At 41.2% G+C, this 27,896-nt stretch overlaps 1 protein-coding gene across 1 annotated transcript; it reads right to left on the bottom strand.

Moving 5' to 3' along the window:
* Positions 1 to 2,556: 2,556 nt before the first annotated feature.
* slc2a1b (solute carrier family 2 member 1b) lies at positions 2,557 to 27,777 on the bottom strand. The gene is made up of 10 exons (XM_069678984.1): positions 27,371 to 27,777; positions 16,481 to 16,576; positions 11,128 to 11,288; positions 9,475 to 9,715; positions 8,435 to 8,597; positions 7,940 to 8,127; positions 7,702 to 7,806; positions 7,484 to 7,585; positions 7,177 to 7,380; positions 2,557 to 5,895 (listed from the first exon to the last, which is right to left on the bottom strand). Exons 1-10 carry the CDS (start codon positions 27,383 to 27,385, stop codon positions 5,695 to 5,697), a joined length of 1,476 nt encoding a protein of 491 aa, XP_069535085.1. The 5' UTR covers positions 27,386 to 27,777; the 3' UTR covers positions 2,557 to 5,694.
* Between the last annotated feature and the right edge of the window lie 119 nt (positions 27,778 to 27,896).

Raw genomic sequence — 27,896 nt, 5'->3', positions numbered from 1 at the left:
TGAAATGATGATAAATGCAGATTATTAACTTGCTGTTGCTTGCGGATAACGTTGCCGTGCTCACACAGTACATGTTCCATCTTACAGTCAGAAATGTGTGTTCCCCCTACCTATGCCCACCCACCTTCCTGTTCACCTTTGACCTATAAACACCTGACCTAATCATGTGACCAATTACCCCAACACAATACACACCCTAGTGGTCAAAGTGAATCATTTACACCAAACTATTCACAACATAGGACAACAATAAACACTTAAGCTAAATCGGCTCTTACATTCGTCATTTAGACTTATGAACAGTTTTGTCACAGCAGGAAGGCGTTTATAGAGCTAACACTTTAGCTAGTGTTTCTTTGTTGTTATTTTAGGTGATAAGCTGTGCATTTTGTCACACTGTGTGCAGGAGAGTGGAAACAGTGGCACCTTTCACAGAGGAAGGTTATGCATGAAATTAAAACGGAGCAGGGCCAAAATGCAGACAACGATCAGCAGAAAGTCTTCAGAGATTCACTGAGGAACAAGGCTTATTTTTAGGTACAGGAATAAAGCAAACGCACACTGGAACCAGAACAAAAGAAATGTTCTAGTATATATAGAGTGAGCCAGATGAGGGAAGTGGAGTCAGATGAGCAGGTGGACTAGGGAGGTCAGGTAGCTGCAGAACGGACGAGAGAAGGAAGAAGAGGGAAGTCAGAGGAGCTCTGAGGGAAGGATGGGAAATTGCCTTGAAGAGGTCTGGGGAATTGGAAATCTGGCTGCAGAGGAGGACCAGGAGGACAGACTGTGACGTGCTGGATGTGATAAAGAGGCCTCTGCCTGCTGTAGTTTATGTGAGTGTCATCTAGAAAGGTCAGTTTGTGTTATCAGAGATTGTTGTTTTTTTAAACACTTTATAAACATTAGTTTCTACCCGTGTCCATTAAGATTCTCGATAACAGGTAATGTAGGAAATGCCAAGGGGTTGCGCAGTATGTCTCTACTGTCAGGTGTTTATACATGTGCAAATTGTTGGGATGTGTTGCTGTGTTGTAAAGTGTTTTTGTATGGAGCACATATGATTTAATTTTTATCATCTATTTCTCTCTGGGGACATTAAATCTTATATTCAGTTTGATGTTTTTTTTGTCTCATGTCTGTTCTTTTAATCCAAAACATCTGTCCTCTGCCTGGTCCGTCCGTTACAGTCCAGGCACATCTTATATTTCCGGTGTTTTGTATTACTCGTATATTATACTGTAACTTTGGAGCAATCTGGCACAACAATTTCTTGCAGGATTAATAAAAGTTCGATCTTATCTCATCTCACATTAATTTCCAGCTCGTGAAGATGCCTCCGGTCATTTATGATGTGTGTTTTAAATTCCTAACATGATGCTCCCCTGAGCCATCTTTAAAAGCACACAATGAAGAGAGCTCTAAAAACCTGGTTAAAAAAGGTTATTCTCACCAGACTCTTCATTTCTCCTTGTCATTGGAGATGATTCTATATCTTTCAGCTCATTGTTGATGCTGAATTGAAGAAGACTTGAAAATAACAATTAAGCCTAGGGCTGGGTTTTAAAAAATCGATTTTTCTGATTCGAATCAATTCTCATTTGAATGACCCAATATCGATTAATAAATCCTGAGATCGATCTTTAAAAATATGTGTAAAAATTGTATCTGATCACTCGCGTTTCTGAGCGTTCCTGAACGCAGCACTACTCAGCGCATCCACTCGAAACACGGCAGTGAGGGAGACATGCCGGGACTTGTTTACTACGGACTCTTTTTATCGTGTGTGCGTCCATGAATATGTAAGTTAGTTTTGCACTGATATTTATGTTACTCTCTCTTAGCGTCGGCTCTAGCCGCAACTGTGTTTTCGGCATGTTGTTGTACAGTATGCCTTTCCCATTAGTCTCGTGTGGTTTAGTTATTCGCGCTATGAGATCTCGTGGCCAAATCTCGCGCAAGTTGAACCCCAGTAAGTTTAATCGTGAGCAGGATGTTCAGACTGAAAACCTGAAACTGGACAAAAAGTTCATAAGCTGTCTAATTCATAAGATTGTTAATATTGTGTTGACTGCTGTGTTCGTCATGTTGAATAAAAAGTACATGATGTAACTTCTTTGGGGTCAACTCTTATTGTAAACATTAAAGAAATTGATAATGCACCAGGTTAGAGGTGCGCTGATATTTTAACTGAAATACCCCTAGCCGAATCGATATTGAATCAGAAATCAAATCGAGTCAAATTGAGAAATCCTTATCGATACCTAGTTCTAATTAAGACCATAAATTCATTAGGAAAATGTTTACTGAGGTCATAAATCAACTAAATACGGAAGTTTTCCTCTCTGGTTTTATACAGTAGGACTATTGCAAGTGAGGTCGCCCCCTGCTGGCCACTAGAAATGCAGGTTTAAGGCAGCTGACGTCGACTTCTTTTACAGTCTATGGTAAACTGGGAATTACTTAAATGTACATTACAGCCTTGTTGTACTTCCCCGAGTGGCCCAAATGATTCAGTTATTGCAGAAAAAGTGACAAACTGACCACAGACAGCCTCTCTGTCTGTATGCATGATTTCTTTAATTCAGCCATTAAACCACTTACACGAGACTGCAGAACATTCAGGACCTCATCCATCACATTTCATGATCCCCCATCAGAGGTTCACATTCCAACACCGCACACACAGATCTTTTATTATTACAAATATTACAATACACTCTGTGCACTATCATGAAAACACTACTGAATGTTTCTCATTAACACAATCCTTACATGTCAGATCTGAATTATGATAGTATTAATAGGCAACAACAGAAGATATAAAATCAAAAGGGAACAGAAGTGTGGAAAGATGTACAGCACTAAAGCCCTAATCATTAACTCACCTATTTAAAAAAAAGTTATTTAAAGTTAAATATTATATAAATTTGGAGAGTGAGGCCATGGTGTGTTTCATATTTACATCTTGTGTGTTTAAACCTCAAACCTGTGTCAGGAGATTTTGAAGGCTACAGGCAACATTAAAAAGGCCCAGCAGACTTGTGGACTCACGTATGTACATAAAAATACAGTTTTCATATAAAGAATAGACGTCAGTGTGTGTGTGTGTGTGTGTGTGTGTGTGTGTGTGTGTGTAAGAGCATCTTCTGGTGCAGTTACATAATTATGCTGGTGATGATATCTGAAGGCCCCCAAAAAAAGGCACAGGGAGTGGATGTTACAGTGCTTTCCAGGATGCGTGAATTGACCTCTTTAAATGAGAAAAGACAAACAAGATCTACTATTTACAATATTTAACAACCAGTTATGGAATGATCACAATGGATTTTGACTGCTCGGTTGAGTCCTTGCTATAACTTGAATATAGCCATATTAAGCAAAGACTGTATAAAAAGATGGACGACATGACAGCTCCCTAAAAGTGAAGCCAAACCCTCTTTATCGCCCCCTGCTGACTGGCTGCAGTATAGGTCATAAAGCCCGCTTCCTCCATGTTAACAGATGGGACATGAGTCAAACTATAAAATCAAAATACATGTCAAACACATTTTTCTCAAACATGGTTTGAGAAGTGTTCATTTTTCTGACAAGTTTATTTTTAATTAATTATTTGATGCCGTAAGAAGGGGGTGTAACGTCATGATTGACAGCTCTGTTGGCTCCTGTAGCCGATCTGTAACACTACAGTAAAACTAGTCATTGAAGTTTCCATATCTGTGAACTTCAAACCAACACAAGAAGCTGTTCTGCTGTTAAAACACGCCAACATGCGGGATCTTTGCTGTTTTTAATGGTAATTTAAGTGTGTGTTTTGGTTAGCGGAAGTGGCTACGGCGGCTCCACCCACTGATCTCTACTGCGCAGCTCTGGCTCCAAATGACGTCACCATCGCAAGCTGGCAGCGCCCGTCACAGGGGCTATTTTGGCTTTAATCTCGTACAATTAAAAGCAGATGGAGACGCGTCTTCCATCTTTATATACAGTCATTGGTATTAACTCACAACGCGCCCGTGTGTGCACACGCCAAAACATGCTCCACACGAGGCAGTAATAGATATGAACGAATGATACAATTCCACACATTTCCATGTCAGAAACATCAAGTAATCCATCAGCAGTACTTCAGTCTCTCTCAGTAACAACGATTTCACACTGTGAGTATAAAAACAAGACAGTAACAAAGAACTATGAATATAAAGTGCTGCTAAAAAGATCCTTAAACAAGAGAAGAGAAAGGTTCACCAGGTGATACAGCAGTTATAGACAGCGGCTTGTACAGCGAGGCAAAGTGAGCCTGAATACATTGTTTTCTGTCGAGAGAGAGAGGGCAAAAGATACTGTAGACTTTGGTGCACAAAGCGAGACGTGTCTGCATCCTTGGACACAAAACAGAGCTCGAGGATCAGAGGAAGATTGACAAACGTGGGTGAAGAGCCCTTTCAGGATATTGAAAACCTGTTATTCATTTTGGTCCCTAATATTTTGTGTGTGTTCTGAAAGTGCTTCCTAGTAGCGTCGAAGGAACAGGAAGCACCGCAGCTCCCAATTGTGAGAAAAGATGCAGACAGCTCTCAACAGATCTTAGAAGCTCAACAGGTGATCCCAGCTCAAAAACACTTGACATCGTTTCCAGCGTCAGCGTGCGGATCAGGCCGATCTGACTTGCTCCTCAGAAAGGCTGACAGCAATGGAGGCATGTTTTTTTAAGACAGGCACTTAAAATCACAAAATGATTTTTGGTTTTGGGGCTGCTGATAGTACACGAGTACTTATCTCATATCATGGTAAAAAAAAATGGATGATTGACCTCTGCGGATTCTGTTTTTCGTGCTCAGAAAATGTCGATTTAATTCGGAAAATGTGCTGCTAAAAAGGAATGGTGTAAAAATACATGAATGGTAAATTAATGTCTTTATATATTATCTGGGCGCACATAAAACTGTATTTTCTCTCAGTAAGAAAAGTATCATAACCATCATTAAAAGAGTAACATATTATCCAGCAGAGTAAATAAGTAACAAACGTTTAAAATATGTGGAGTGTTACTTTTTGGAGTTAAAAATGTCAGTAACAAATTTAAAGTCTTTACAGCAGTACACCTACCCATCACAGACTGTGAACTCAGTGACTCAAAAAGCTGTACATAAGGTAGTATTGGGATGTTTTTAAAGGGCAGTGCGCCATCTGCTGGTGACAGACTGTGCAGCATCTACAGTGCTCGAGTCTACAGTGATACAGCTTTACAGTATGATTGATAAAAACAAGTATTCAGCACAGTGAACTGATCTCTAGAGTAAAAACTGTAACAGGCCACAAAGAACAGAGCATAAGCACATATCAGTGATAATATATTCAGTGAAAAATAATGTTTAAAAAGGTCGTTTGATTGATGCAGACACTCCTTTTCTTTCTTTAAATTATCTTTAAAAATGTTAAAAACCTTCCCCATCTATCCTCAACTCCCCCGTCCACATCCGCCAGGCGACATAGTGCCCATGGCAGCAGGGGCAGCAGAAGACGTCATGTTGGAGAATCACACAGGGCTGCTGTGTGAAAACAAAAACGCCCGAAATGTGCTGACAGTGTGAAAATTTACTCTACCAGTGAATCTGTCTACTTCTAGTTAGTAGACCCTTCTCGTTCCTTCCTCCGTCTGAGAAAGAGTTTGTTAGAAAACGAAAAAAGAACAGTCACTCAGAGCTGCGAGTCAGCTCCCAGGCTGTTCAGCTCCTCCGGCGAGTGCTTCTCTCCTCCGCCGGCAGACGTCTGACGGAAGCCGGCGGCGATCTGGTCGAACGTCCGGCCCTTCGTCTCCGGCACTTTGAAGTAGGTGAAGATGAAGAACATGAGCAGCAGCACGGTGAAGATGATGAACACGTAGGCGCCGCACAGCTCCTGTGAAGAGAGGAGGGGAAAGTTATGTAGTGAAGTCGTGACAAGGTTCAATCCGGAAAAAGAGAAAGAAAAGAAAAAGAGCAAAACTAAATATGATCGGACTTTCAGACTCTCTCTGAACTTTTAAACTACAGGGATCAACAAGTTTTCTCTCTTGAGTAAATATGACCCCCTCTTAAGTCTCTCTCTTCTCGTTTTTACCTGTTTGCTTCAGGTATAATTAACCCTTTAACTCTTAGCAGATCATCCAGACACAATGAATAATGAAGACACAGCATCTAAAGATTACTTTTCCTCATCACTTCTCATTCAAACAGTCTGAGTGAAGCAGACAGCCGATGATCGCTCCTTTTTGTGCAGAAGAAGCGTCAAATGACGCGTCCCTTTTTCTGTGAACGCGCTCAGAGCCTGAAGCAGAAAGCCTGAGTTAACAGAGAACGTTCACAACCACCTTCGTGATACCTGTTATCGCCAACCTCGTTTTTAACGTCCGACAGCCGCGACTAACATTTTAGTCTCGTCTCGTGAACGAAAACAAAACAGACATGTCGTCAGAGTTTTTATTATCAAAGATCTATTTTTAGCTCTCGTCTTCGTCATGGAAAAAAGTTTGTTGACGAACATTTTGTATCATTATTTTTCGACTGGACCGCATGCTAATGTGACGCTAGTCCCCTTTTTATTGAATTATGAGTAAATTATTTCAATAATCCATTTTGATGATTATGGAGATTCAGACATATCAAACATTAGGGGTGTATAATCCAGGATAATTGATGCAAAGTGAAAACATCAATCCACATCTTTATCTGTAACATATGCTTTTATTTTGAAATTCCCCCGGCATGTCAGCAGGTTGCGGTTAAAATTTGTTACGATTGTGTCGATCACAGGGCCCTGGATATAATCCAGTGGAAATCATATCAAGGCAGACTTTGTGATTTCAGCAAATCTTTATCCATGGAATCGATATATTATATATATATATATATTATATTGCATCGTCATGAAACTTGTGGTTTACACCCTGTTTAATATTCCATACTCAACTGCCATAATCCAGGAGGTTTGTAATGTGTTCTCAAAGTGTGAGAAGGGATAAACATTCAAGCAGAAAAGGTTTAAAATTCAATTATAAATTACTATTAATTTATACAGAGTCACACTCTAAAGGACACTCCTCTGAAAATCCACAATTGCTTTTAATAACACTAATTTTCCCTTTAATTACAATCAAATTATGAAGTTTTTTCTGGAAATAATAAACGTGTTTCTCCTCACCTCGATGTACTGGAAACCCATTCCCACGATGAAGTTGGCGGTCCAGTTGGAGAAACCAGCCACAGCAATAGCTGAAGGCCGTGGTCCTTGTGAGAACAGCTCAGCCACGATGAACCAGGGGATGGGACCAGGTCCGATCTCGAAGAATGCGACGAAGGAAAAGATGGCCACCATGCTCAGGTATGACATCCAATTGACCTGGTCCTGGAAGAACGGGGACAGAAAGGTGGTTAGTCATGGTAGGGAAATATTAACATGCACCTCCAGGAGGTCGGTTAGTTTTAAGTACACGTCCACATTGTCTTACCTGCAGAGCCAAGGCGATGGTCATTAAGACGGCAGATCCGGCCATTCCCAGCAGCCCCAGCAGGTGCAGAGACCGACGACCGGTTCGCTCTACCACAAACAGCTGCACACAAAACAATCAGTCAGTGCAGTACTACAAAGCAATATGGACATGTGCACTGGCCATAAACCTACTTTGCTATATTCTGAATCTGGTTAAAAACCTTATACTTTACTTACCGACACCACAGTGAAAGCCATGTTTACAACACCGGCTCCAATGGTGGCATAAACAGGCTGCGCGACTTTGGCTTTCTCAAAGATCCGAGTGGAGTAATAGAAAATCTATGAAGAACGACAACCACAGAGATTAAACATCAGCAGGTTTACTTGTTGATTATCTTTACTTTCAAGTTTAACTATAGTGTGAATATGTAGGATAATAGTTATAAGATAATGGGTTGGCCTGGACACTCACAGCGTTGATGCCAGACAGCTGCTGGGAGAGCTGCAGGACGACGGCGATCATGAGCGGCTGGCGGTAGAGCGGCGAGCGGAACAGCTCCAGGATGGTGACCTTCTTCTCCCTCATCATCTGCCGGCTCTCCTCCTTCATCTCCTGCATGTCAGCGCTCACGTCTGTGGTGCCTCTGAGCTTCTTCAACACTGTGATGTGGAGAGCAAAAGCAGATTGTTAACTTTTCAAGCTGGACATTTATTTCCCCCCAGTTCAGCTACACTTAATTACAGATTCAGACTATTTAGAAGCCCAATGGAGTTTGTAATGACGCTTGAAATTTGCGAGTTTTGTTAAATTTTAGATCTGAATTATCTCCGTCCTCAAAGTGTCGATTCACTATCAAATGTCTGCAAAAAACACACAACTATTAGATTCAAAAAGAACTAAAACTCTTTAATTATTTCTTCCACTTCAAGCGGTAAATGCTGTGAGTATGTGTGTGTGTGAACTCACCATTCTTGGCCCTGTTCTCTTCGTTCTTGTTGATGAGCAGGTAACGGGGGCTCTCGGGGCAGAGGGGCAACAGGACGCACTGTATCACTGCAGGGATGAAGATGAAGCCCAAGAGGAGCGGCCACAAGTCATCGTTGCCCATGATCCCTTCCATCCCAAACACCTGTAAACCAAGTCAGACACACATTACACCTGAGAACAGCCGGCACTATGGAGTCAAAGGAGGGCCATAAAAATAGAATATAAAAGAAGAAATAGATATAGTGGAAATATATCGACAAAAAAAACTAAGGAAACTTTAAAGCTTTGAAATAATAAGGACGAATAAAAAAATTTAGAAATAGATGTGAGTAAAGGGCCGAGTTTTTAAGGGTAATTATAGACTTTTTTATGTATATTCCCCTTTTTTTCTTTATTAATATATTTTTTTAAATATAAAAAAAATATATAATTATATTATTAAATATTTAAAAAATTATATACAAATAAAAAAAAGTACAAATACTATTTTATTATTTCATATTTTATTTTTGTATTTCTATTTTCACATTTAAAAAAAAGTTATCGATTCCTTTTTATATTTCCACATTTTATTTTTTTTAAATGATTTTATATATTTCCATATTTTTTATTTATCCCCTTTTATATTTCCATATTTATTAATTTTTTTTATTCCTTTTTATTTTTCCACATTTATTATTTTTTGTATTTATTCCTTTTTATATTTCCACATTTATTCATTTATTTATTTTTATATTTCCACATTTATTTATTCTTTTATTTTTATATTTCCACATTTATTTATTCTTTTATTTTTATATTTCCACATCTATTTATTTATTTATTTTTATATTTCCACATTTATTTTCTTCTTTTAAAGATTCTTCTTTTTTTTTTATTGAACTTGAACATTGAACATACTGCACAGCTTCCAGCAAGCATTTTAAAACATTGTAAGACGCAGAGAAAAGGCATGATGTTGTATTGTTATCTCATAGGATAATCACCAGTCTCCACTTTCTGTGTTACCCTCCACTAACCTGTGCGATGAGGATGCCGACGACAATGCCCAGCTGGTGGAGGGTGCCCAGCGCTCCTCGTAGGGAAGTTGGGGAAACTTCACCCACATACATGGGCACGAAGCCGGTGGAGAGGCCGGAGTAGAGGCCCACCACAAAACGACCAGCGATCAACATTTCCCAGGAGCTCGACATCTTGGAGAAGCCCATCAGCGCGGCTGAGATGAATGACAGGACGTTGGCCATGAGCATAGAGTTCCTCCTGCAGCCAACAGGGAACAAGGTAAAGAGATTAAACAAGCTAAATTCAGACAGCTATGTAAACATGACATCTGTAGAGTTGCATGCAATTGAGCCAATGCAGAAGTACGAAAAACTGCAGTTTCTCAAGTGGCCACTAGAGGGTGGCTCCAAAAGCGAGTCAATCCCCATAGTGCTCCATTTAAAACTTTACAGCAGAATTAAACATGTTTATAGCCAGGTACAAAAAACGTTTTGGTCTCTCTAGGACTTTTTTTTATTGGACAATGTGAAGGTGGTGAATGTTATGTATATCTAACCTGTTTAAATTATATTAAGGCTTAAAGTTATGCATGTTTCTGGGTGTGGCAGCTTTGAGTGACAGGTGGCTGCTGCTGGCTGTCAGCTTGGTGTCACCTCAGCTAATTCATCTCACCCAATTTTAGTTGGCTGCATTCTGCAAACTCTCTAAGCTCCAAGTAATAAATAAACAACCCTGGTCAGCTGCCACTAGAATTAAAATCTCAATCTGTGGGAAACACTGCATCAAAGTGGCCTAATTATGGTCAAATGGCAACAGTCGTAATAATATAGTCATGGCTTCATTATGGCAGTCCACCAACCAGTGGGTGATGTTACTTTGGCTACTTCCACTTATATATAGACAAGGGGTTTTTATAGCTTTAAGCTCAATACAATTTGTTTTGTATTAACTTTGGTATTATCCTTTTCTTTATAACGTTGTGCTCGGACTGTGTTGTGAAAATTGTAAATTTATCCCGAAACGTTCCAAAAAAATAAGTTGTTTTTGTGCGACTGTTATGCTTTCTGTTATTTCTGAACTTTACGAACCCCTCAAAGAATGGAGGTCTGAATTTATATTGTCATATTGCTACAAAGTAGTTTTTACTGCCCTTTAAGAAACATCAAGTCAGTCAGGAACACTCTCACCATAGGTTTAGCCATTCATTGCCTAATGGAAATACAGTTATGCTTGGCGCTGATGGTTCTGCTCTCAATGCAAACCCCCCCTTGGGTAAACAGAGTAGGCTTCAGACTAGCAAGGAGGAGGCTGGGGTGGTGGAGGTAAAGCACTGCCAGGAGCAGCAGCAGCAGTGGGTGTGAAGCATTGGTGAAGCAGGTAGTTGCATTTAAATGGACCACCCTTGTGGTGAGAAGCGGCTGTGATTGGTGTGTCACTGATTAGAAATGATGATTCATTCAGCAGGCTGGCAGCTAATTACAGCTGGGGCGAATGAATGACTTCCGTGTCCTGCATGAGCTAGCACGAAGCTTCATTATCGTATATGATGTAGCGATGGGTGTAACCATCCCTCTGGTTTCTCCACTAAAGCAGGAAAAAGCAAGCTCAGGGCAGCTTGTTTCTTTTCCAAAGGCTTTAGTGCTCATATCACACCATCATGGATTTCTTACCTGCCAAAGCGGTTGACAAAGAGTCCAACGGAGAAGGAGCCAAAGATGCCACCGACAGAGAAAATGGCGACAGCGATGGACCAGACGGCCGTGAGGGAGCTCCCGGAGATCTTCTCCTGGTAGCGATCAAACCACGTCTCATTGATGAACTTCTCAATAACCTGCCACAAGACAAGAGAGACAAATATTCTTTAGATGAATACGCATGAAATATGTCTGGCTTTGTAAACAGGTTTCTCACAGGATTAAAAGGACTAACCTGGAGCGATTATTAAATATTGCATAATGTTGAGTCTTCATTACAGAGTAGATTTTAAGTCTTAATGTCATGGTTACATAAGGAGTCCATGCTCTTTGTTTTCCTCTTGCTCAAGCCTGCTGCGCACATTCACACCAGCTGGTGGCAGCACTGCATAATCAGTACCAGTTTCTCACAACCAGGAAGTTTACCAGCAAGTGTCGAGTTTCTGCTCCTCTCAGCCCGCCTCCATCCTCCCCACTATGTTGACAAACACGCCCAGCGAGCTAGTGACGGGGCTTAAGTAGCACAGCCTGCCTCTGTTTATGTGTGCGTCACGCTGACACCTCTCATATGATTCAGAAAGGTCACCACCCCATCTGCTGCCTCCCGTAGCTCCCCCACTTCACCAGTTTAACCGAGGATCAGATCCAGGTCTGTCATGTGCCTCTGCGATAGTGTAACATCTCTTTTATTTGTTATGAAACATGAAGCGCGATGATGGAAAAAGGCCTCAGCAGTGACCTCATTCAGCAGGCTGTCATCATTTAAGGGTGTTCCTCTGGTGGAGGGGTCCATAAAGAGCTCTGCGATCAGCTTTCACTCACAAGACCCTGAAGCGTGATCACGGGGGTGTCATCACATTCTGTACTGTACACTTAGCCTTCATCCTATAACATCTAACCTTTACAACCCGGTTGTATTTAGACGAGCCGCTGCTGAGCTCTGGGTTTGTATACATTTGCAAGCAGCAGCGGGAATATAAATAAGTGTATTTACTCAAGTAAAACTTTAACGGCTATTTGGACTTATTTATCTACTAGATTTAAGTGCACTTTTCACTATTTTCTGTTACATCTTAGCTACTTTTACAGTTTAAGTTACATAATGATTTTGTGTTCTCTCCCCCGTCTCATCGCAGTCGATACGCCGTGCACTCCAAACCACCAGCTGCCTCTAACCACACAATGAAACAGGCTGTCTATTCATGCTGGCGGGCTGTCAGCATATGTTGCCGGCGCTGGCTGGAAGCTGCGTCCTCAAGGTGAGCTCTGTATTCAAGCACGTACGGGAGGGGAAATAAAATGATTCTTCTGACGTGGGAAATTATCTTTCTGTTGCACTTTGTTGTCTTTTTAAAAGCAGTTTATTTCGTCTTGTTTCTGGGCACTTTTTTCAGAAGGTTCTTGCACTTTAAACTGGTCCAAAACATGAGGGGATATGCATTATTAAATATAAGTCCAACATCAGGAGGAGCAACCAAGTAGTGGGCATGAACAGCTGTAAATTAAAGGAAAGAAAACCTTTACAAACAAAATATATCCTGTAAAAACAGGCTAAGAGAAATGTAGATCCCTAATCTTTAGAACCAAATTGAACCAACATAAACACAACCCAGATGACCCCTCGATTAAACTTCCAAATAAGGATGTTGTTTTCTGTGTGGACATGCAGCAGCAGCGGGAGCAGGAAGGCAAGCGAGTGCAGCTTGGCCCTTGAAAGAGCGTATCTAATCGGAGACGCTGTAACACAGAGCGCTGCCCGCGTCACAGCAGCAGCAGCATCACCGCAGCCTTTATCACACACCGAGGGGAGAGGTGCTGGAGATAATCCCAAGTGCTGTTGCTATATAAAAGGTGCATTTGAAAAATTATAGTCTGTTAACTAATCGAGGATTGAGAGTTAAGAGGCTGTGTTGATTAACTGTTCGGCACGTGACGCTGTGTTCATGTGTGTGTGTTACTGTGTGTGTGCAAGACCTGTGCCGGGTATTAGGAAGGGGATAACAAGCCAAGAGGGCAGGTTGACACTAGCCCAGTGTGCAGCAGACCACATATTCACCGCCCCCCCTCTCAATCCGCAGCCCCTCTCGAGCCCTCGGCGGCTGAGCTACGTGAAGACGAACACGTGCTGTTTTCATGTTACAGGCAAACTCTGCTACGCTTACAGCTGTAGGGATAAAGAGGTAAAAAAAAACAGGTTTAAATGTGAGAAAGAACAGGAAGTGTTGGTTACATCTCCGAATGTGAAGACAGACGAAGACCTGCAATGATTTTTTTAAGTTAATCAGCAACTATATTAATAATTGGTTAATGATGAGAGTCGCAAAGACAAAGAAACTGTTGTCCCAGAGCAGATGTGAGGATTTAATGATCATCAGAGTGAACTGAAGATCTTGTACTCTGCACACTGTCATATATCCTCCTTATTATTTTACAGACCAAACCACAAGATTAATTAGTCTTGCAAATAATCAGATTTCTTGAGTAACTCATAAAATTTCTTCCTTCCTGATTCCGATTCCCCTACCTACACTTACCGACACTGAATACGCCCCCAACACCAGTGTGATTAAAAAAAGCTACATATAATTAGGATGTTTTAACAACTGTGCATTGTTGTATGGATGTGCTTTGAAGGCATCTATCTACCGTAAAATTCTGTGTATAAGACAAACTTTTAATACATGTTGTTTCATCTAGAAAGTCGGCTGTGTCCTATAAACCGGTGCGACCAATATACCAAAATGCAGAGAGAGGTATTTCATTGTGTTACGGTTTTTTACCCAAACTATGCCCAAACATGCGCCGTCACGACTGCCAGTGCAGCCGCCACCCTCACAATAATCAACGCTAACGTAGGCTGCTTGTTACCACACCGGTAGCTAGCAGGATTAGGCAGGTAGGCTGTAATTTGTGTGTGTTCTGAATGAAAATAAATTGAAATGGTTAAACAACTTGTTTTATTATTAAATAGGCACAGAAAACTGTTCTCTGCGATATCACCAAAACCAGACTCTAAAATCTAAAAAAGACTAAAAACAAGCTAAGCTAACGTTAGCTCGGCTCGCGGCCTCTGCCGCTGCGGAGAAACGCTAGTTTTTACACTTTTTAACCATTTTTATTATCTTAACTTTTAAATTTAAAATCTACAGCCTTATAATATGTGACAGGAAACAGTGATTGTCGATATTCAGCTAGCTTTGACTAGCGTTACACTCCCCGCTAGCACCGCAGCTTTAATCTGCAGTTCTTCTTCTCTGCTCTTAAACAGCAGTTACTCGTGGAAGCCATAATATATAAAATTGCTGCCCGAGCGTGTTTTAGAAGTAGAAACTTTGAAAAAAGAATTTTTGGCTAATAAAATATGGTGTCTAATCAATGCATCATTTAAGGCTGTATCAGAAGCTTTTCTAAATGGGACTGCAACAGCTCCAATAAGTGATATATTTTCACTCTTATATCCACAATCACTTCACAAAACCACACATATACTTTCAATATTAGTAACATTGCACAATGTGTGACGCAATTTCTGAACAAATGTCTCAAGGCCTAAAATCCCCTCTATAAAACCACTTCAGCCCACTTCATCTTTCCTTTATAACTCAAGTAGAACGAGGTACCAAGAATCGCTCTTCTGTCTTTGTCACGTGTATTTAAACGTTTTTTTTACTCTTCTTAATTCAATAATAGAAAGTATCCTTTCTTTCCCCCTCCTTTCAGAGATCTCACGCTCTCATTCACAAAGCGTCCTTCACATCAAAGAGCAGCAGAGCTTTGACAGCGTGATGATAGTTCAGGATGGAAATCAGGCTGCCCTCACACACGGCACAAACAGCTGTGACTGCAGCTCAACGTGACACTTAGTCTCCACCTCTCCCAGGACTCTGCAGGTGAACAAAAGGAGCAGGTGGAGCATGCGGAGGTTTGGCCTGTGTGGCGACACACCTGTGACCTGTGCACAGACAGCTGTATAACCACAGGGTGTGGGTTATTTACATGCGATATAACTATGTAGACAAACCCCAGGAAATGAGCGTCTCTGGTGTACCTGTCTGCTAATGCAGTGGATTTAGTCCACAGGGGGTCATGAAAGCATCGTTTCACTGTCATGGGGATAAGTGACTGTCTACCTCTTTGTTTCATTTCCTCTGTCTGGCTCTTCCCAGTCTGCTGCTGGCCAGAAGAGGTCCATTTTTGGGCATGGACACACTCCTTTACACAGGAATCACCCAGAGTCTGTTAATACAGATGTCCTTGGACATGATAGGCCTGAATGCAGCTATTATTATCTCAGCCCTTAACTCACCCCCCTCCACCCCTGAACTTTCTGTCCTGTTCTTAAATGCAGCTAGTGAGTGAACATTGAGCACTGAGCTCAGTTAGCAGAGAGAAGAATCTACTGCATGAATGACAACATAAATACTGTACAGGAAAACAGGCAGGGATCATCTTTGTCTTCTTTTAAAAACACACTTTTTAGATGCCTTTCTCTGGATTCTGTAAAGTCTGGATGTCCATCCTTTTGCTTTATCATTATTATTTCTTATTGTATATTCATGTTCTTTCTTTATAAAGCCTCTGTCTTGTCACTTTATTGAATTCTGTTTTCGGATGTTGGGACTAAGATGTACAAATAAGGTTTGTTATCAATATAATAATTGTTATTAAAGTTATAATCTCGAAGATCTGAGTTTCGCTCTCTTTGGCGGCACCTATGGTGATAAACAGTAATTGCAGGAGCACACTTCCCAGATATCCAGACAGTGCTGCATGTGTGACGTCCACGGTTGGCTCCGGTTGTAACTCTTGATTTTCCTCGCTGACGGTCGCTTTCCTTTTCAGACTGTTTGCTTCATCTGAGCGTCGAGTTTGTTTCTTTTTCTTTGGATTTTCACTTCTTGTTGAAGTTGTATCTGTAGTCATCCATCTTTTCTTTGTTTGTTCAGCCATAGTAGATTACTTTTTACTCGTAATACTTGCAGAGAGCGGAAAAGCAGCCGCTTAGCTCCGCCTACCCTCTCTGGCAGAGCAACCACTGCTGGCTGATAACGCGTCACTAACTGGGCGTGAAAGTCGCCGCAGACACCCAGTCTGTAATACTGCAAATGCAAAGGCTTTCATCAGTGGGCCATAGGCTCAATCACCATTGTGTTACCTCATTTGGTGATAGATAGTGACTTAACAGTCATTTATTTAATGAAAATCTTCAAGATTATCACTTTAATATGTTCTCCCTTTTTTCTGTTTAATCATCAAAAGACGGTGAAGAATTTAAAACCCAGTAATAGTGTGTGTTTGTTGGGAAAATGTTTGCAGACGTATAACTCACCTTCTGGGGGGCATTGATGACACCGGTGTTGTAGCCGAACTGCAGGGAGCCGATCACGGCTGTTCCAACACTCATCATCAATGGCCACGTTATTTGCTGCAAGACAACAGAGAGAGAAGAGGAAGTGTTGTCAGTGAAGAGACCAGTCTGACCAGTTTGACACCATTCTACCTGGACTGAGTGCAAAAAAAGCATGAGTAACCATTGTATCTTCTTTCCTGTCGGACAGTAAGTTGTATTTAGCTGGAAAGTCCCACACGCATCAGTTTACAACATGAAGATGTTGCCAGTTTTTGGGACAAAGCATCTCTATCTCGCAGAATCAAACACTGTGACTTCTTTTGACTTGCAGTTGTGCTTCAGCTGCACTGGAAAAGTTGTAAAAGTTCAGGTTGGTCAGCCTCTAATTACCCCATCACTGCGTGTTTATAACGAGCATAATGAAGGCGCTGTTTAAGTATCATGGAATATCCGGAGGGGGCTTTGTATTACGCCATATTTTGCAACAGAGTGAAATGGGACTGCGTAAAAGATGAGCTGGGAAAAGATGGAAGAATGCATCTTCTAACTGGGTTTTGTTTTCGCAGGGTTAAACAGGGGCGATGTCTGAGGAGGCTCCAGGTTTACTCTGCTATGTAATCCAGATAACTGAATAAACCTGCTTCATTTAAGAGGTCCAGGTCAGACCCAGGCCCCGCTCATGTCACTGTCTGTGTTTTTGTTCCTGTTATTACAGACCTCACTTGTTGCCTGATCTCAGCAGAGCCCAGCAGATCAGTAGAGATTTTCCTCATACCAAAAAGTTAATAAAGCAGAGCCGAGTTATGTCGCTGTCTATTTCCTCGTCCAGACAGTCGAAAACAGCCTCTAGCGCCAATTTAACTCAATGTGCTATCACCTCTACAAGCAAGTGTACACCTAGAAAGCGCTGACTTTTTCAGAGCGGATGGAAAACTGTAGGAAAAGTTATAAAAACAGCAGCAAGGGTGTGGATTTCCCTCGTATTTTAGATTACATTTATAGCGATATAAACAGCAGAAGAGCTGCTTACTATTTCCATCCCTTACAACTCACCGTCAGCACTCACGTCTGCGTGATTAATGTTTAGACTTTAGCCTGTGATTCACACCAATCCTTCTCCACACCAGATAACTTCCTTATGTTATTGTGGCAACAGAAGACGTGACCTTAACCAGGGTAGATAACACCTCAAAATCTCCTTCTTTTATCATATGAACACAGAATGAGCAGAAATAAAACATCTTTGACTAAAACTCTGGAAAGACACAACGTTTTTTTTGTCGCTCGGATCGAACCCATACGCCAGAGAGTGGACACAAAACGAGGACGCTACAGGTACCTTACGTCTTGACTTCACAAAACATTAGATCACTGCAGACAAGTGAGAGAGACACTTAGTTCTCAACGAAGTCCAATGTAATCTTTTAGGTTTGTTTTTTGGCCACTAGGGGGCAGCAGAAAGTATCTGTGACCACAAACTGACATATTATTGCCTTTATAGTTAATATGGGGCACTTAACTTGTTGGTACTTAACATATATTTCTTGTAATTTCGCAGAGAGGTGCTGCCCCAAGCGAAGGAGTTCAAGTATCTCGGGGTCTTGTTCACGAGTGAGATGAGATCGACAGACGGGTTGGTGCGGCGTCGGCAGTGTTGACGGCGTTTTACCGGACCGTCGAGCTGAAGAAGGAGCTGATGCATAAGGCGACGCTCTCAATTTACCAGTCGATCTACGTTCCAACCCTCACCTGTGGTCATGAGCTCTGGGTAGCGACTGAAAGAATGAGCGGATACAAGCAGCCGAAATGAGTGCCTGGGCTCGGCCTTAGAGACAGGGTAAGGAGCTCAGGCACCCGGAGACACCCGCTACTCCTTCGCATCGAAAGGAGCCAGTTGAGGTGGAACGCACATCTGATTAGGATGCCTCCTTGGCGCCTCCCTGTGGAGGTTTTCTTGCCACATCCAACTGGGAGGAGACCCCGGGGTGGACCCAGAGTCCGCTGGAGGGTTTATAAATCCCACCTGGCCTGGGTAAACATTTTAACTCTATTCTTTAGTCTTTACTGTCCCCAGAGGGAGATATATGGCCGCTAAACGCTCAGATATATTTACCAATTAGTCACTATCTCTGTCTGCTGTTAGTGTACAGTGGTTTTTAATGGGCACTTTATTACTGTTGAAGCTCTGAGAGCAGTGAGAGTTACAAAAACAATGAGCTGAAAGACGCTAAAACGCTCCAAAGATCTGACAGGAATTAAAGAATTGTGTTTCACATATAAGAAGGCATGACCTTTTGATATAAAAGTTATTTCAGCTACTTTAAGTATTAATTTCTGCTAAATTGAAAGTGACCCGTGTTGTTGTAAAACTCTAAATCAAAACCTCGAAGCAGAATCTCAGGAATTTTCACTTAAGCTCCCAAAGACAAAAACAAGCAGCGACCCCACGGGGCTTCATAAGACGGATTTCTGCCTGCTTCTCTTTAATATCAGCAAAGTGCTGCAGGCTTCTTTTAAATTGCAGTCCTCCTGGTGACAGAGGGAGCCTGGGAAACACCAGTCAACAGCTTTCTTTCTGTGAGGGCCAGAATTCCTCCCCTGCAGGATGAAAGGGGACGAGAGCTGGAAGAAAAAAGCTGGAAAACTTCCCTCCAGCGTGTTCAGTGTGGCTACAGACACTTTAGGACCCGCCTCCACTGTAGAGCCAATGGGGACCCTTGTAAGGAGGGTCGACAGGTCCGTGACAGGGCTGTTTAGGCACAGAATGTATACACACACTTCTCAATGTAGTGGGTTGGGCTCTTAAAGGAGCCACGCTGCCAAAACAGGAGACCAACGAGAGCTCCTCTGTTGATTAGAAACGGGAAACAGCTTGAGTTAAACACCAGATACAAACAGAGAAATCCAGTCGGCCTCCTCTGAGAGAAGTCGCTGCTGGGGACTGGTTTAAATTTGGACCCTCCTCTGGGGAATCACTGGATTGTTTGCAGAAACAAGCTAACGTTGATGTTTGAATCCAGCTGCAAATTGTTGTCAAATGCTGGGCCGGCAGTGTGTGTTGTGTGGAATCAAACCCTCCTCTGAGACGTCTTTACCTTTACCCTAAATACAAGAGACCTCCCTCAGCCCTCAGAGTACACAAACTGTTTGCATAGGCCCATGAGTCCAACGTCTAGCAACGTTTTGGGACTTCTTTCAAAGCAATCTCTTTTTATCGTGTTATAAAAATGATTCAGATATGAGCCAAACCTCCCCCTGCTCATCTCCGATACCTGTCAGAGTCAGGAACTAGGTGAGTCAGACACCAGGAACCAGATTAAGCAGCAGCACGATACACAACTTCCTTACTGGGGAAACAATGAAACAATAAAGTCACACCCATGAAAACTATTTTCTGATCGCAGCCTCGGAGCCACCGCCGCTGACCAGCCTCCTCTACCTTCAGACACGGTTCACTCAGCTCAAGCTTTCAGAGGTGTTTACATTTCTAAATGGAGTCTTGTGCTTGTTTACTTACTCGTGATGGCAAAGCTAGCTGTTCACTGCACAGCCTCAAATCCTATTACAGGAAGAATTCACTCTGTTAGAAGGATAGCTATTTTACACTGCGGTTAGGACTATAAAAAGGCAATATAGCTGGTTCTATTTCCTCAATGCCCAATGGTGGCCTTGGTGCGTTAATTGTCCCATCTAAATACATTGGGAACATTTCGTTGGGAGTCAAAGTCAAGCCAAAAGGGCCGTTATTTCAAGAGGAATTAGCTTCAATATCGAAACAGATTTCCGTTTAAAAAAGTGGTTGGACATTGGAAGGATTTTGGTTTGAATGTTTATTTGTATATGTTTTCTGAGTTCAAAACTAAATGATGTAAACCTGCTTCAATCAGCAGGAATGCTACGTTAAAAAGAGAGCAGACATCTGAAGACACAAATGCTGTTGCTAACTAGCTAGCTAATGACTGAATCTTAGCTGTGTGCTCCTGGATGTTAAATAACTTTCCCATCGAAATTTTACGCATTGATGCAGGTTTTTCAGACCTGGGAAGACCCGCATGTAGATGCCAATTGTCTGTTTTCCCATTGCCAGTGAAGTATACTCCTGTCAGTCTCTTTTCTGCTGCATCACCGTCTGACGTCACAAATGCACCCGACACAGGGTTAGTAAACTGGTTAGGTCTTTATTGTATCTATTACTCATTCAGTCTGTGTATCAAACTCGGTGCCAACGAATTTGGAACGATGTTCGCTCGCTGCTCGGACGGAGACGGGCGGAATGTGTAGCTGAGATGTCGAGGAGTCGCAGAAGTTACCGACGGAGCATAGCATCGCACCGGAAAGGGGGCGGAGATTAGCGTGTCAACACAGGTTTTGTGTTCCCATCATTGCCCATCGGAGCCGATGCGATAATTACCCGGGTCTACTGCAGAGTCATTTGACCCGGTCTGAATGCCGACTGTAACCTTTCCCAATAAGCAAAAAAGTCGGGTGTTATCGGGTGTTAACGTTTGTTTTGAAAAGTGGGGAAGCGGCTAAAGATTGATTGATCGTGGATATCATGAAATTGGTTGGTTCTTGAGTTTGAATTAGTATTTTGGATTTCAATTCGCTTTCATCTAAGTTTCAGGTTGTATCAGCGGACGCTGTATTGAAATGCTCTCTAACAGCCATGCAAAGCGTATTCTTGGTTTCTGCATGTGTAAAACAAAATGTGATCTGTCCAGTCGAGTCATTGCTGCAGGATACAATTAAAACTGTTGATAGCAGATCTGGTTGCTTGACACGACTGACTCTCTTACTGGGTGAACACTGACAGTAGCCTTCGTAGATCGTGCATGAATACAGCACAGGGTACAGGTGTATTATTCGAGAAGAAAAAGATCTGTGCAAACATTTACTGAACACAGCAGCTCATGCTCAACCATTCTCTTCCTTTTTTTTTAAACACGTACACATCACAGAGACTTTAACTGGATAAATGACAATAAAGTATAATCAGGAAATGAATAGAATATCAGTTTTATCCAAATAAGGATGCGTGCAGCAATAACAGCTAAAAAATCCACTGTCTCTCTTTTATGTTTGAGCCAAGCCTCCTTAAACACAGCATGATGAATTCTCCTTAAAGTACACAGTTATTAAATGTCATATTTTACAGTCAATTACATGTACTAATGTACTACTAACAAACCAGGAAACAGTAGCTTAAGCTCTGACAAGCCCAGTCAGCAGACTGGGGGGTGGTGACGTACATTTATAAGACCTGAAGATGCTGCGGTTAACCTCGTCTTTGAAGAAAATTAAAGGGTTTAACCACAACTAAGAAGAATGTCAACAAGGAATATAAAGTGCTGCCAACTCATTCAGATGACCTACATCTGAATGTCAGCACGAGGTATCATTACCGTTCAGATCCTGACCTGTGGCTGTTATAAAAGATATGCGGTTGGTAATTGTATAAAATGAGGATGGTTACACGTGTAACCATAAATATGAACATAAAGTTCAAGTACTCTTTCACCAATAAAAGTCCCTTGTGACTGATCCATCATTAAATATGTCAGCGTTTTCTCCAGGTTATCAGAGGGCTCAGGTGCTGTGTTTTTGTTAGGGTTAGGGTTATGTCGGAGCAGTGGAGTTTAAAGAGCTTGATTTATCTCTGAAATGTTGTAGAATAGAAAGTCTTATAAAATAAAAAACCTAAAAGTAAAGTAAAGGAACTTAATTTTACTTTTACACAGTATTTGAGTAAATCTATTTAGTTACATGTTTTGCAACAGGTTTGTTTCTCTCTAGCTGTGTCTCTTTGGTTCAAGAAGTAAAGTCAATAGACATGTCTGACTAAAGGAAAATATTTGAGCAAACATCCTGAAGGCAGCTCCTCACTTTCTCCTCTTAAAACATGTTGAAGTTACGTAAGCCTCTCAGTCCTGTTCCTGAGAGCATCTTGCAGGCCTTGTATTTCTCTGGAACTGCTCACAGAGAATTTCCTCTGAATCTGAAAAACTATTAATTGTTTCTTAAAAAAAAAGCAGAAAAGCCTGTGATCCGGCTCAGAGCCAGAGTGTGCCAGACTCTCAGAGAGTGCCTACGCTGCTACCGTCACGTCCCTCCTCTCGCCACAACCGACGGCCTCAGCTTACACTGCAGTGGGGAATCCAATATGTCCAAAGTCCTCACCTCAACTCCTCTGTGCCCTGCTTTTTTTAAAAGCCTCCTCATCCTGCTGGGACTGCCTTGGAATATATACATATTTATTATTTTATATTTTTACATTAAAGACGGATGTTATTTTCTTTTTCAGCACAGTTCAGACTGCAAGACACTCGAGTTGAAGCCCTGATACTATTTAAAATGTGATTGCAATAAAGAAAACACTCTTTATTTGTTAACTACTTGCCTTGTTTTGTTTTTGCTGGTGCTCTTGTGTGTGTTTCTAACATGTGAGGTCTGGAAAGTATTCTGGTTGAAGAACACGTCATAAAAAAATATCCACCTCAGGTTTAATTCATGTGCAGCTAAAGTCTTCTTTTATCTCTAGTAAAGCTATGTGCTGAAACCCTTTTGAATAACGCCGTCATGTAACAGGGATGGGCATGACAAACAAGATTAATGGTACCTGATTATTATTAACCTGCATTTACACAAAGAAGAATAATGACAGGCTGAACATTAGCATGCTTGACCTTTGACATGTTCCCTACCGGCCTAAAAGAGATCATTTAAAAGTGTGCTTGTTTTTCTGTATGTGCTGAATACACTGTTAGTAAACACAAGCTTAAATGACTTATCTGTCAGGGCCAGTGAAGCTTGAGCTGTCACAGTGAGATGAGATAAAAATGCTGCACTCAATGCTAACTTGTCAAAGTGCTAGCCAGGCGCGCAACAAGGCCTCAGCTTTTGGTTGCAGTATTTGTTCACCTTACAGACTGAGCATTCAAGATACTGTGCAGTTATATATCAGCTCAATGATGTAAATGTTTTATTAGTTTCCACACAAAACGTTCTGTAGTTTGTAGTTCATGTGATAGTTTACAGATTTGAATCTTAAGTGTTAGCTCGGTTAGCTACCCTCAGTGTTTGGCATCCTGCAGCTCCAGACATGTACTCATCTAACCCTAACAAATAATGATTCAATAATCGTGTTTATTTAAGGATTCACAGCTGTCATCATCTACTTTACATATATTAAAAAGTGGTTGCCACTGATGGAAATGTCAGATGCTAGTGTGGCTCATACTAGCAGTAGGACTCTCATGTCTAAGGGTTATCTTGCAGAGACTGCATTTATGTAGTTTTACTATAATATAATTTATTATCATAAAACTATAATTTACTATAATATCAATCCATGTAGGTTTGTTGCTGGTGTTAATGCACAGTTCTTTTAAAGCTAACAGAGGCTGGAGAGTTCAAATCTGAAGAATGACGAAGAATAAGATAACTTTAAGATCAATATCAAGTATTTTTAAGAAAGAAGAAGTTAATATACAGTCGTAATAAGTTTATACACAAAAATAAATATGATTTGTGAAGATGATATTGTTGTAAATGTATTAAACCTCAAAAGTCTAGCATCAAAGCAGCCTAAATTATACATAAATACTATTTTCAGACGCTGTAAAATTATGCAGAAACAGTCTAGACACGCACAGACAGCTCAAGCTAATTCTGCAACACATTCAATAAGAAGAAATTTATATATGAGAGCGAGAGGTCAGACCAAACGTTTAAAGGTCAACAACATATGTAACCATCCGTTAAACTGTCGTTTTAGATTTATTAAACCAAGCTAATTTCAAGCGCACAGAGAGACGGCTCGGCCCTGTATGAACCATTAATCGGTACACCGTGCACAAAGCCATACAGTTTCTCAATAAAGTGAATTAAACACGCACTCCTGCTTGCTTGTTCATCTCAATTAAAACCCTCCCAGATCTCTTAATCCCAACTTTTGCAGCAAAGCCTCATTAAGCCTCATTAATACATAGCTGACACTTATACTGTAAGACATTATGAAGGGAGCTAGTCATGCACATGAAAGGAAATCTAGGGGATTGTCTTAAGGGGAGCAGGAGTTGGCAGACGACTGAGAGGCCGAGGATGGAGAGGACTTAAGCCTGTGCAATTAAACGTCTGTACAATGTGCTGCAGGTTGTTGGCTCCTCATCAAAATACCTGTGCTGTCAGGTCTGTCGGGAGTAAAATGTTTAGGAACAGAAAACAGAGCAGGTCAACTGTACGCTTGACCCCAATTACCTTATCTATTTTTTGTTGAAGAAATTAGAGGGAGTGGGTTTTCAGACCCAAACAAAGCTTCTTGTTGTTGGGAGTAAAGCTCTTTAGACGGCCAGCCATGTGAAGTTTGATGGCATTAGCGTGGCAGGTTTTGATGGAGAAGCTTTGAATAAGGTGAATTAGGGTGAATACCTGCTTTATAATTAGATTAGGGAAGGAATGCGACGTAAAGGTGAGGAACGATGACTGGAAATTAAAGGGCAGACAGATTTTATGCACTGCAGCATTTGCACTTCTCTCTGAATGTGGGTCACTTCGCTTGTAATCTAACTTGCTAACAACTTGCTATAATGTGGGTTTACTGTTCCTTTCCTGTAAAAGTGAGTCACTCTACTTTATCTGCGCATAACTCTAAAAAAAGCCAGGTATGAAAATCCCGACCACGAGATGTTAATTACCTCATACTAAACTGCTGTTTAACTACAGACACAAAGTAAAAGAAATGCTGGATAAAAACAAAACACAAAAGAGCCTGGGAAGGAAGGGGTCAAGGCTTTAACGCCACAGTGTTGGGGACTGCGTATTCCCCTGTCGGACTCTCACTCTCTCTGGAAATCTGCTGTGTCTGTGTGACTGGGACCAGAGTAAACCATTCCCATCACGTCCACATCGAACCCGTCCAGCTGAAGGTCCACCGCAGCCCAGCGAGCGTGGTGGAAACAGTGCTGGGACACAACAGAGCAGCTACTGAGGTCAATATTTTGTCACCACAGTGTCAGACTGGGTTTTACCTCGTCTGACATCAATAGGAGAAAAGGAGGCAGCAGACGAGTGGTGTACGAGCTTCACTGTGCTGCATGTCTGTGTATGAAACTGACCACAAGCAGGATGGAGACGGCAGTATCACAAGCCAGATAAATCGTGTTTGCAGTCTGAACAAAGAGCATCGCAGTCTAACACTAAGACACAATGTAAACCTGACGATGTCTTGCACGTAAACGATCACATCCAGTGGTTAGTGATAAATTAGATCAAGGATGACTGCCTAAATGCTCTACTGATCTAAGGCTGGATCAATTAATAAGATAAAAGCACTTAAGCAAAACTACAGATGTTCCTAAAATGTGTCATCACAAGTTCTCAGATGCTTAATCAAAAGCAGAGGCTGAAAGGATACACAGAAAGAGAATACTATGTCCCAGTTGTAGGTCACATAGAGTAATCAGAATGTGTTTTATAAGCAGCGAAAAAATCCTCACAGGAGCTTTAAAGTAAATTTAATCAAGTACAATCAAGTTGTACTTTCCCATTATAATACTTTATGTTTCTACTGACTCCACAATATTTTATAGGGTAGTATCTTTCTTTTTCTACACATGTACCCATCAGCTGTAGGAACTCAATTAAGATTTTACATACAAAAACCTACAAGTTTATAAGATAATATATATTGCTAGTGACTAATCTGTATTGAAAATTAGCTTAACATCCATTAACGACAACTTTAAAATGCATCTTCCATGGCAAAGTATCCGAAACAATAATATAATAGAGCTCAAATGCTTAGCTAATTCTTTAATTGAGGGAAAAGTTATAAAGCAAATATTAGACGTGTCTAGATTATCTAATGTGAGACTTTGCTGCCTCAATGTTGATACATATTTAACTTTGTTTTGTGGACTGCTGCTTGGACACTGACTTCATGCTCTTGGAAATAGCGATGGGAATTTTTTGACTATTGATGTTTTATGGCTCCACCAAGCATTGAAACTAATAATAATATTTACAATATTCTGAACATTAACTAACCCTATAAATTCTACAAAAGATGTAAAGTGAATTTTGCTAAAACCTCTTATACTTGTGTAATTTTTACTTAGGCTACTTAACATGTTCCTAATGCAGAACCATAACTTGTAGTATGTTGTACTGCTTAAGGATATTTTTTAACCACTGGTCTCACCAGGCTTCGTTTTAAGAGGCTGTTATAAAAGGCTGTTAATCATTCTCATCGAACTTTAGTCGCCAGGCCTTTTTGGAAGGAATAGATCACATAAAACAGCAGTAACACAGAACCTCCTCATATCCCCGAACAATGACTGTATACGAGCACAGGCAGCACGCAAACAAGGCGCGAGACGTGATAAAGCCTTCCATCGATGACGTCAAAAAAGCGGAAATAAACTAAAAGTAAATATTAATTAAATAAACTGGCTAAACTAATGGTTTTTATATGGATATTAAAGGAAAATAAAATGCACTATAATGATTTATTTGACATTTTTCAGTAGGCACGTCCTGGACTACTAAGATACATCATTTAGAGGACAAAACCTCCCAAAAAATACATAAAACAGAGTAGTAAGCACCCAGAAATACCGTAAGTTACAACGGCGGGTAATAACGGCGCAGTAGATATTAGAAATATTAGCTGCATCATAGCTGCGAACTAAACGTCACTGCACATGTGGATGTACCTCATGGTTAAATATAGGGTGAACCCACTGAACTCGTTTCTTCCAAGACTCTCTGACAGCACAGAGCTACGAAATATGAGCAACGCAGGCAGGCTAACCGGTTAGACAGTAGTGAAGGTTTGTTGTGGTGAAATGAGTCATATATATATGCAAATACCTTTCCCGTGTCCATGGCTGCGATGTGAGGGAAATAGTCGTTCTTCTTATTCTTTTTCTTTGTCTTCTTCTTTAGTCAAAGTTGACGGCGATGGAGGTACGTCCTCGGGGTCTCCCGGTGCTTAAGCTCAGAAGTCAGTCATCTTGAAGGACTTGCTCCGTTAAAATAAGTTCAAACTTCAGTTTTTTAAAGAAAAAAAGCGTCAGAAGTCTTCTTTTTTTGGCTTTCTCTCTACAAAAGCCCGGTGGGTTGAGTTGGTGCTCTGGTACTCTCTCCTGCGTTGTTATTATTTCAGATCTCCGGCAGCGTTAATTCACAACTTCATGAATGTGTAAAGTCTTCCAGGATGTGGGTCTTTAGCTGCTGGGCAGTACCTCCTGTACAGCTTTCTGGAAAAGCTCCTTCGGGACGTGAGCCGGGCTGTTATGGCTCATATATTATAGCTGACGCAATGTGGAGGGTTGGGCCCGCGCCGAGGCCCATCCTCCTAAACAACCAATGACAGAGCACAAAGGCAGGACACATC

The sequence above is a fragment of the Semicossyphus pulcher genome, unplaced genomic scaffold, assembly GCF_022749685.1.
Source record: "Semicossyphus pulcher isolate SPU_LCO1_2020_fin unplaced genomic scaffold, fSemPul1.0.p SCAF_3, whole genome shotgun sequence".
Classification (NCBI taxonomy): Eukaryota; Metazoa; Chordata; class Actinopteri; order Labriformes; family Labridae; genus Semicossyphus; species Semicossyphus pulcher.
The sequence above is the reverse complement of the archived record's forward strand: the minus strand, read 5'-3'. Positions and strand labels throughout refer to the sequence as shown.

Bases quoted from the DNA above. Each gene is read 5' to 3' on its own strand.
- slc2a1b (XM_069678984.1), bottom strand. The intron at 8,128-8,434 runs GTGAGTTCACAC...TCCACATCACAG, and splicing joins AGAGAACAGGGCCAAGAATG to TGTTGAAGAAGCTCAGAGGC. The intron at 7,381-7,483 runs GTAAGACAATGT...CCGTTCTTCCAG, and splicing joins CCATCGCCTTGGCTCTGCAG to GACCAGGTCAATTGGATGTC.